Here is a 9,152-nt window from a genome sequence, read left to right as displayed (position 1 = left end):
CGCTCCCACCCCCCCGGGCACCGCTCACCCGTCGCAGGGCCCCGGCCGCCGGGAGGAGCCGAGCGGGGCCCGCCCAGCCCCAGCCCCAGCCCAGCGCCTGCGCAGGCGGTGCCGACATGGCGGAGAAGGCGCAGAAGAGGTGAGCGCCGCCCGCTGCCCCCCGCGCCTCCCCTCAGGGCGAGAGCCCGCGCGCCCCAACGGTCCTAACGGCCACAACGGCCCCGCCCCGCCCCGCGCGCCTCAGCCCTCAGCCCCGCGCCTCAGTGCCCCCCCGTATCCCAACGGCTCCCAACGGTCACCGCATGTCCCCCACAGCCCCCTCATAACTCCCAGCGGTCCCCCCGTGTCCCCCAGTGGCTCCCCACATCTCCCAGTGGTCCCCCCATCTCCCAGCACACCTCCCATGTCCCCCAACAGCCTCCCCGTGTCCCACTGGACCCCCCCGTCTCCCCATGGTCCCCCCATGTCCCTCAACAAACCCCCCACGTCCCTCAATGCTCCCCCCATCTACAATGGTCTCCTCATGTCCCCTAACAGCCCCCCCATGTCCCCAAACAGCCCCCCTATGCCCCCCAGTGCTCCCCCTCATGTACCCCAGCACCCCCCATGTCCTCCTGTGTGCCCCATGTCACCCCCCATGCCCACCACCCCGCGCTGTCCCCATCGGTGCCACCCCTGGGCGCCGCAGGCACCCCCTGAGCCCCGCGTCCCCCTCACAGCGTGAAGATCGCGCCGGGGGCCGTGGTGTGCGTGGAGAGCGAGATCCGCGGGGACGTCACCATTGGTAAGGACAGGACACGTAAGGACGTGGCCGGCAGCCCCTGGTACCTCAGCGTCCCAGGGCACTGGTGACACCGGGTGGTTCCCGCAGGGCCCAGGACGGTGATCCACCCCAAGGCCAGGATCATTGCGGAGGCGGGACCGATTGTAATCGGGGAAGGCAACCTGATAGAGGAGCAGGCGCTCATCATCAATGGGTCAGTGACAGCCCCGCCGGTCCGGCTGGGGTCACGTGGGACAGGTCTGATGTCAGCCCCTGGCTAAACTGAGCTGCCTGGTAGTTAAAATCCGTTCACGTTACCTCACAGGTACCCAGAAAATATTACACCAGAAACCGAACAGATGGAGCCCAAGCCCATGGTCATCGGCACCAACAACGTTTTTGAAGTCGGGTGCTGTATCCTTGCCGTGCTCCTGGGGGTTCACCAGACCAGTGCTGTGCGAGGGGCAGGGGCGTGCTCTGAAAGTGGTGTTGAGGCTTGCCTAGTGAAATCAAAGCAAAATATTTTACGTTTTCCTTTAACGCTAACCTGTAGATTCGCAGGCCATGAAAGTGGGAGATAACAATGTCATTGAGTCGAAAGGTGAGTTTAGGCTCACTGTCCTTGCCCCGGTCAAGGTGAGTTTAGGCTCACTGTCCTCACCCCGCTTAGATTTTTGCTCCTGTCGGTGCTGGGAGCAGGAGGGGATCAATCACCTGGCGGTAGATGTGCCCATGCTGCAGCTGATTGCATTGCAGAAGTTATACTTGCACTGGCGAGTGCCTGCAGAAGCCGCCTGGGCTGGAGCTGGGTCTGGCTGGTGGCGCTGGGCGGTTTGTGTGTGGGCACAGTGGTGCTGCTGCTTGAGGAAGTGCTCCAGAGTCACCTCAGCTGCGCTCTGCGCCCAGAAGCCTGAGGCAGAGTTCGAAAGGCTGACGGAAGCAGGGCAGAGACAAGGGGTTGGGAAGCACCGAGTGGCTCCAAGTGGGGCTGCCCGTGCTCGGCCCTTGCAGGGACTCCTCTCTCGTTCTCTCTCTTGCAGCATTTGTCGGCAGGAACGTGATTCTGACAAGCGGCTGCATCATCGGGGCCTGCTGCAACGTCAACACCTACGAGGTGATCCCTGAGAACACCGTCATCTACGGGGCCGACTGCCTTCGCCGCGTGCAGACCGAACGGCCGCAGGTGGGTGCCGCGTGGGGAGCCAGGCCGAGCGCCGCCTCCTGTCCCCTGCAGCTCCCCTCGTGGCAGCAGTGAGGCCGAGCCTTAATTCGCAGCCCACTTCTTTCCAGCCCCAAACACTGCAGCTGGATTTCCTGATGAAGATCTTGCCCAATTACCATCACCTGAAGAAGACCGTGAAGACCGCGTCCACACCTGTCAAGAGCTGAGAGCCTCCCGTGGTTGGTCATTGACCGGGGATTTCGTCCCATCCTTTTGAGCACTGCGCAACCGCAGGAAGCCGCTGATCTCTGCGTCCTTTATTCCCTTCTGGAAAACAAAAATGTTTTTTTCTTGCTTATTTGTGTCCTTTATTTATAGCCTGCTAAGCGTCTCAGCCCCACTGTGGATCTGTTGTCTGTCCTGCGCGCTAACTCGAGCATCACACGTGCTGCTTGGGGAATAAACCAGAACCGGCTCACCTCGCAGCGTGCTTTGTGATCCTTCCTGGCTGGGGGGGTGCTAATAAAAGTCCTGGGGGGCTGTATCAAAGCTGCTGGGAAGACAACCGAGCCCCGCAGCTGGGTGAGGGCCGAGGCAGCGGGACAGGGACAGGGACAGGGACAGGGACAGTGCCGTGGGGCCCTGCTGCCAGCCTGGCGGTGGGTCCCCGTGGGGATGTCACCTTCTGCCTGCCGTGGGCAGCCCTGGCGGTGCCATGTCCCCAAACCTGAGACACCCATCCCGCACCCCACCTCCTCAGCCCTGTGTCCTGCGTCTCCACCACCGGAGATCCCCGTCCCAAACTCACACCCCGCTCCCCCCCTGCTGCTCCACCCCCTCCGCACGAACCCCAGCCGTTTGTCCTCCCTCCCCGCGCCCCGCCCCGCGTCCCCTCCCTCCCCAGTCCCTCCCCAGTCCCTCCCAGTCCCTCCCGGTCCCTCCCCGGTCCCTCCCCGGTCCCTCCCGGTCCCTCCCCGTCCCCTCCCCGTCCCCCCGCCGGCCGCTCGCAGCGGAGGTGCCGCGGGCGGGTGCCGGAGCGGCCCCAGCACCATGAGCGGCGGCCCCGGCGAGCGGGAGGGCGGCCCCGGCGAGCCCGGCCTGCCCGAGGAGGAGGTAGCGGCAGCGGGGTCTTGGGGCCGGCAGCCCGGGGAGGGGGTCGGGAATGGGAAGGGAGGGGGTTGGGGGTTCCCTGGGGGTCCCCTGGGGGTCCCCCGGGGGCTGTGACCTTGAGCAGGGAGAGGGGGGCAGCAGGGAGAGGGGCAGCAGGAGAGTGGGGCGGCACATCCCAGCTGCGGGGTGGGTGTCGGGTCAGGGCACGGGCACCCCACAGCCCGGCGAGCCGCGAGCAGGGGTGGTGAGGGATGCCGGGACACCGGGACATTGGGACATTGGGGCACTGGGACACTGGGGCACTGGGACGCAGCACCCCGCGGGACGCCCCGAGCATCCTTGGGGCAGAGCGGCACGCGTGGGCAGGGACAGGGACAGGGACAGGGACAGGGACGGGGACGGAGGCCTTATTTGGTAGCACGGCGTCTCCACGCACCCCGCTCGTGGCCCTTGTCCCCAGCCCTCGCCAGCTCGACCCTGGCTGGGGACAGCCAGGGTGGGAAGTGGGGACACGGAGGGCGGCCACGGTGGGACCCTTCCCAGCGCCAACTCCTCGCCCATCGCTGCCCCACCGCCGGCACCAAACCAGCGTGGGGACGGCACCCGGGCACATGGTCAGCCCCATGGGCGAGGGTCCGACCCCATGGGCGAGGGTCCGGCGTGGCAGAGGTCCCCCCGCGGCGGCGGGCAGCCAAGCGGCTAATCCGCTGGTAGAAAATTAAAGCGAGCGGGGCTGCGAGGCGGCCGGGGTTGAAGTAGGTGATTAAATGCCTGGTGAATGAGTCACCCAGCTCCTCCTGCCTCTCCCCGCCGTTCCCCTTCCTGTTAAAGTTTACCGGAGGAGGTTTGCGCAGGGGCAGGGGACCGTGACCGCGCCGGACATCGCGTGGGGCGCTCGGTGCCCTCGGGGGCGGACGAGGATGGCAGCGCTGCCCTCGCTGCCGCCGTGCTCTGGGAGGTGAGCGCTGGCCGTGCACGTCGCCTGGCTGCCTCCGGTCGCTGCTTGCGTGATGAAATCCACCCTGGGCGTGCGTGCGGTGCCCATCGGGTCCCCTCTGGTGCCCCTCGAAGCATTGCCAGGGTGTTGGGAGAAGCAGGAGGTGGCGGTGGGACGCAGAGGCGGGGAGAGGTGTGCCGGAGTTGGGTTGGAGCTGGCTTCCCAGGGCGAGGAGCAGCGACCAGGAGAAAACCTTCTGCGGGACACCAACAGCCTGGAGGGGACAAAGCGGGAGCACAGTGGTGGTGGCCCCGGTCTGTCCAGGGGCTGTGGGGTGCAGCAGGAGGAGCAGAAGGGCTTCGGGTGGTCCCGCAGCCCCTGTCCCTGCGGGGAGAGGTGGGGGACATCTGCCACCACGTGCCCATGGAGCAGGATGTCGGCGTTGCTGTTCCTGACCCGGATTGCAGGCGGTGGAGGTGCTGAACAGATGTTGGTGCAGCGGGATCGGGGCAAAATGCCTCGCCTGTCCTGCTTGGGCTGCAGGAGCCTCCCCACAGCCTCAACAGGGACTCCAAGTCCCCGTGGCCACTGACAGGTTTCCTGCGAGTCACCCCGGACCCTTTGGGAAGGGATTTTGCCACCTCCTGCCCCATGCGGCCCCGGGAGTGCCACCAGGAGCAGAGGATGGAGGCTGAGTGCTCCGGGCTGCCTCCGCCCCAAGGCCCTGCGGGAGCAGCTCGCGCTCCCCATGAGGGCCGGGCAGCAGCTCCCCACGCAGCCTCTCCTTCTGCCCCACGGCTCTGGGGACGCCGCGTCCTCCCTCCCAGCCTGGCCTCCCCCACAGGCCTCCGACCGTGCCCTCCTTTCGGGGCTGGAAAGCCGAAAAGGCATGTTTTCTTTTTTTTTCCTTGCTTTTTTTTTTTTTCTCCCCATAATCCGCGCTTTTCGCCGTCCTCGGCGAGCGCCGCACTGCAATTCTGCGGCTCGAGACTTGGCCGACCCGCGTTTGAACTTTCAAAGAAAACAAGTCATTACCGCGGAGAAGCCGCGTCTTTGTGAGGCCTAATTTCGGAGTTTTTCTTTCTTTTTTTTTTTTTTTCCGGGGCCTTTATCTCTCCTATCTGCTGTGCAGCCATGGGGCTAAATTATCCGGAAAGTCAGGCTCGGGCGGGTTTGGATTTCAGGAAGGCAGCGAAGTGGCGGCGGGCGCTTTCTCTCGAGGCCGCGCACAAAATGCAGGCGAGGCCTTGGGACGGACAGACGGACGGACGGACGGACACCCCTCCCTCACTGCGTGTCCCGGAACAAGGGGACGTCACGCTCGCTGAAAGCCCTTGACCCTTGCAGGAAGCGTTTTTCCCCTTCCCTGCAAGCACGGCCCCGGTCACTCGGGGCTCAGCGTGGGCTGGAGGCCTCCGGAGGCCTCCTCTCGGGCGGCGTCCGCAGCCTCGGGGGTGGCTGAGGCTCTGCTCTTGCAGGTGAGGACCCTCTTCGTCAGCGGCCTGCCCCTGGACATCAAGCCCCGGGAGCTCTACCTGCTCTTCAGGCCCTTCAAGGTACCGCGGGACACGGGGCGGCGAGGGGCGGCTGGTGCGAGGCCGGTGCGACGGGCGCTTTTCTCTTCTCTCGCAGGGCTACGAGGGTTCGCTCATAAAGCTCACCTCCAAGCAGGTAGGAGGCTGCGGGGCGCGCCCCACGGCTCGGGGAACGGGGAGGGAGGGATCCCTGTAAAAAAGAAAAAGAAAAAAAAAAAAAAAAAGGAAGGCTGGGGGCACCCCTCACCCCTTCGCCTCCTCTCCCCGCAGCCCGTGGGGTTCGTCAGCTTCGACAGCCGCTCGGAGGCCGAGGCTGCCAAGAACGCGCTGAACGTGAGTGCCGGGGGGCGCGTCCCTTTGGGGGGGCTGCGGGGGCAAGGCCGGCGGCTCCCCGTCCTCGCGGGTCCCCCCGGAGCGCAGCGTGGCCGAGCGGGACGCCGACTGCCTAATATGGTGCCGAGCCCGAGGACGCCGCAGGAATGCGAGCCGCGGGGCCGCGCGGCGCTCGCTGCCAAGCGCATGAGGTCACGGCAGCCCCGGCGGCCTGCGGGGATGCTGGGAATAGTGTTTTTTTTTCTTTTTTTTTTTTTTTCCCCAAAGGGCTCTTTCTGAGGCGGAGAGGGGGGAGCGTGGGATGCCTGGCCCCTCAGCGAGCAGCCAGCCCCGATGCCACCGGCACCCGTCCCCGATGGGGTTTGGGGTCCCGCGGCGCTCGCCCGGTGCCCGCCAACCCCGCTGCCTTCTCCCCTCCCGCAGGGCATCCGCTTCGACCCCGAGATCCCCCAGACGCTGCGGCTGGAGTTCGCCAAGGCCAACACCAAGATGGCCAAGAGCAAGCTGGTGGGCACCCCCAACCCCAGCACGCCCCTCCCCAACGCCGTACCTCAGTTCATCGCCAGAGAGCCCTGTAAGTGCGCCACGGCTCGGGGCAGCGCCGGCCCCACCGCTTGCGCCCGCTCCCCGCCTCCCCGCTGCTTGTGGGGGAGAACGAGGGATTAACTCTCCTTCTTCTTCTCTTGCAGACGAGCTCACAGTGCCTGCACTTTACCCCAGTAGCCCTGAAGTGTGGGGGCCGTACCCCCTGTACCCGGCGGAGTTAGCGCCCGCTCTACCTCCTCCTGCTTTCACCTACCCCGCTTCGCTGCACGCCCAGGTAACGCGGCGCGGCCCCGGCACCGCTCACGCTGCCCGGCTCGTGGCACCCCAAAACCACCCCCCGCCGCCCCGCAGCGCCTTGGCATGGGCAGGGCCCCGAGGGAGGGCGTCGGGGGGAGCAGCGCTGGGGGCTCTGAGCGGCTGGGACCAAGCACCAGCTGCCGGGAGGAAGAGCGGCGGTAAATATTATTGCAGCCACATACTTCCCTTGTCAAGGCAGCGCTGACAGGCAGCACCTGCGCTCCTCGCGAGCGGCCGTGGCGTCGCTCCCGGCTGTCCCCCGGGCACGGCCCCGCTCCCGTTAGGCGCGGTGTTTCCTCCCCACGCGGGCTCGGGGCAGGTGGGGACGCTCCCCACGCCGCCCACTCAGCCCTGGCCCCACGTGCCTTGCAGATGCGCTGGCTCCCTCCCTCCGAGGCTGGTTCTCAGGGCTGGAAGTCCCGTCAGTTCTGCTGAATGCCATGTGAGTGCCACCTCGCTCCTCTCGGGGCATCCCCAACCCCCCCAACCCCGCCGGCGAGACCCAGGGAGCCAAATCCGCTCGGCTGGCCCCAAAAGAAAAGGGGTGCAAACGCGCGCGTGCCCGGGCCCCATCCCCGCCATGCCCTCCCGCAGGTCTCAGGTGTGTGATGGCGGCCGACAGTCAGTCTTGTGGGTATGAACGGAGCCTGCCGCCGCGGCTGCTGGGCGCGCTCTCCACACGACCGCAGTGTGCTGGTAAGGGACGCGGCGCTCGGCTCGGGGGGGCCCTTCCCGCACCTCTCATTTTCGTCCGGGGTAGGAGTTTGGGCAGCCCAGGAATGCCTCTCGGCTTTAAATCACCCCCGTAATCTCCCCTCGCTGCCATTCCGGCTTCCTGCCTTGGATCAACACCGGCCGAATTCCTCCTAAGCGCAGAAACTCGACTTAACTCTGCCCTGCCCAGCGGCCGCCCCTCGCCCCCTAGATAGCACCCGCAGCCCAGGGCAGAGTCGCCGCTGCCTCTTCGCAGCTTCGCCTCCTGGCCGGCTGCTTTTGTAACCTCTCCGCCTCTCTTGTTGCAGGCTTGAAAAAAGAAAAAGAAAGACAAAAAAAAAATCCTCGCACAAGTTTGGATTCCTCCAAGACTTTCCCACAGCCTCTATCACACATCTGCTCTCCTAGAAGAAAGCGAAAAGCATACCTAGTAATAATATTTCCCTCTTTTACACTGTATATTTGTAAGAAAGAGTGTGTTATTTCTCAAAGCATGGTTTGACAGGCAGTGCTGTAGCGTTTGAAAAGTATTTTCAAACAACCATAGGAAAGCAGACTACGAAAAAGGAAAGCGAGAGAGCAAGTATTTTTGTACCAAACCTTCCGAACAGGACAATCTTACACTGGGTTGGACCACGTCTTCTTGTGCTCGACTCCCGACTCGGCGTCCTTCGCAGCGTGCCCCCCGCCGCCAGCTGCACGGCGCAGGCGTGACGTTGCGGCCCGTGCAGGCGCCGAGGCGCGTGGCTCGAGGCGCTGGGGCTCGTGGGGTGCGGCCCGCCGGGGATCGGCGTGCTCCGGCTGTGTCAGCACGGCCCCCGTGTGCACTGACAGTATTAGGGTTTTCCTCCCGGCCGTACCAAACACCACCAGACAGGACAATCGGGAACTTCCGACGGCGTTTTTTTTATCGTAGGGCTGTGTTACTAGCTCGCTGCGCAAAGCTCCGGGAGCACGGTACAATGCTCGCATCAGGGATGGGCAGAGAGAGCCCACACGTGGAGCAAGGTGAGAATTCGCCTCCTCCTCCTCCTCCTGCCACGGCTGCTTGAAGTTGTTACGGGCAACGTAAACTGCTGTATGAGACACCGAACTCTCCGTTCCCCCAGCTGACTGCACGTGCCTGCCGTTGTGCCACGGCGCCGGGCTGCCCCGGGCCTTCAGCATCCGTGTGTCCGTGCAGGAGCAGAGAGAAGAAGGGAGGCAGCGCGCGGGACGGCGAGCCAGCCAGCAAAGAGACTGCTTGGCGTGCTAGCCTCTCCTCCTCCTTGCTCCAGCAGGAATTTGGATAAGAAAGAGCAAAGCAAAACAAAACAAGAACTCCACCAGATTTCGGTTTCTTGCAAAAGGAGGCGCAAGCCCCGTCTCCTCCGACCGCCTGCTCCCCGAGCGGGATTCCCAGCCTCTCTTCCTCCTTCCTCGGGTTTCGTGGGCGGGCTGCAGCACCACGGCTGGGAATTCGGCTGCTGGAGCCGTCCGGGGTGGGGGCGAGATGGGGGGGAAATGGGAAACTGCTGCTGGGGCTGTCTGCGAGCGCTGGGGCTGGGACTTGAGAGCCAGGCGGCTCCGTGAGGAACGGCGCCCGCGGTCCTGGGCAAGGGCCTGGTAGCTCCTGCAGCAAACCGTTTCCTGTACTTTGGTCTGGGGAGAAGAGAGGAAAGGAGCTTCCCACGTTGTCTACTCCGCTTTTGGAAATATGTTTAAAGGTACTTTTCTATTGTAATTTTTTAAAAATAAAGCCAGTGATTACGATAA

At 64.7% G+C, this 9,152-nt stretch overlaps 2 protein-coding genes across 4 annotated transcripts; both read left to right on the top strand.

Moving 5' to 3' along the window:
* The first annotated feature begins 32 nt into the window (after positions 1–32).
* DCTN6 (dynactin subunit 6) lies at positions 33–2,410 on the top strand. The gene is made up of 7 exons (XM_084519267.1): positions 33–139; positions 720–784; positions 872–977; positions 1,089–1,177; positions 1,317–1,364; positions 1,804–1,946; positions 2,054–2,410. Exons 1-7 carry the CDS (start codon positions 117–119, stop codon positions 2,150–2,152), a joined length of 573 nt encoding a protein of 190 aa, XP_084375393.1. The 5' UTR covers positions 33–116; the 3' UTR covers positions 2,153–2,410.
* Positions 2,411–2,924: 514 nt separating this feature from the next.
* On the top strand, positions 2,925–9,152 carry RBPMS (RNA binding protein, mRNA processing factor). Of its 3 annotated transcripts, XM_084518961.1 has the most exons (10): positions 2,925–3,038; positions 5,451–5,528; positions 5,605–5,643; positions 5,778–5,840; positions 6,264–6,414; positions 6,530–6,660; positions 7,056–7,125; positions 7,278–7,379; positions 7,706–8,405; positions 8,507–9,152. In XM_084518961.1, the coding sequence occupies exons 1-7, from the start codon at positions 2,976–2,978 to the stop codon at positions 7,116–7,118; spliced, it is 588 nt and encodes a 195-aa protein (XP_084375087.1). In that variant the 5' UTR covers positions 2,925–2,975; the 3' UTR covers positions 7,119–7,125; positions 7,278–7,379; positions 7,706–8,405; positions 8,507–9,152. The 3 variants fall into 3 exon arrangements, with proteins under 3 accessions (XP_084375087.1, XP_084375086.1, XP_084375088.1); XM_084518960.1 differs by having other exon boundaries at positions 7,706–9,152; XM_084518962.1 differs by lacking the exon at positions 6,530–6,660 and having other exon boundaries at positions 7,706–9,152.

This window comes from Aythya ferina, assembly GCF_964211825.1.
Source record: "Aythya ferina genome assembly, chromosome: 4".
Classification (NCBI taxonomy): domain Eukaryota; kingdom Metazoa; phylum Chordata; class Aves; order Anseriformes; family Anatidae; genus Aythya; species Aythya ferina.
Note: the sequence above shows the minus strand (reverse complement) of the source record. Positions and strands in the feature narration are given on the sequence as shown.

Coding starts and splice junctions, on each gene's coding strand:
- DCTN6 (XM_084519267.1), top strand. CDS start 117: ATGGCGGAGAAGGCGCAGAAGAG. Junction 785..871: donor CCGCGGGGACGTCACCATTG/GTAAGGACAGGA, acceptor TGGTTCCCGCAG/GGCCCAGGACGGTGATCCAC. Junction 978..1,088: donor CAGGCGCTCATCATCAATGG/GTCAGTGACAGC, acceptor GTTACCTCACAG/GTACCCAGAAAATATTACAC.
- RBPMS (XM_084518961.1), top strand. CDS start 2,976: ATGAGCGGCGGCCCCGGCGAGCGGGAGGGCGGCCCCGGCGAGCCCGGC. Junction 5,644..5,777: donor TAAAGCTCACCTCCAAGCAG/GTAGGAGGCTGC, acceptor CTCTCCCCGCAG/CCCGTGGGGTTCGTCAGCTT. Junction 6,661..7,055: donor CCGCTTCGCTGCACGCCCAG/GTAACGCGGCGC, acceptor CGTGCCTTGCAG/ATGCGCTGGCTCCCTCCCTC.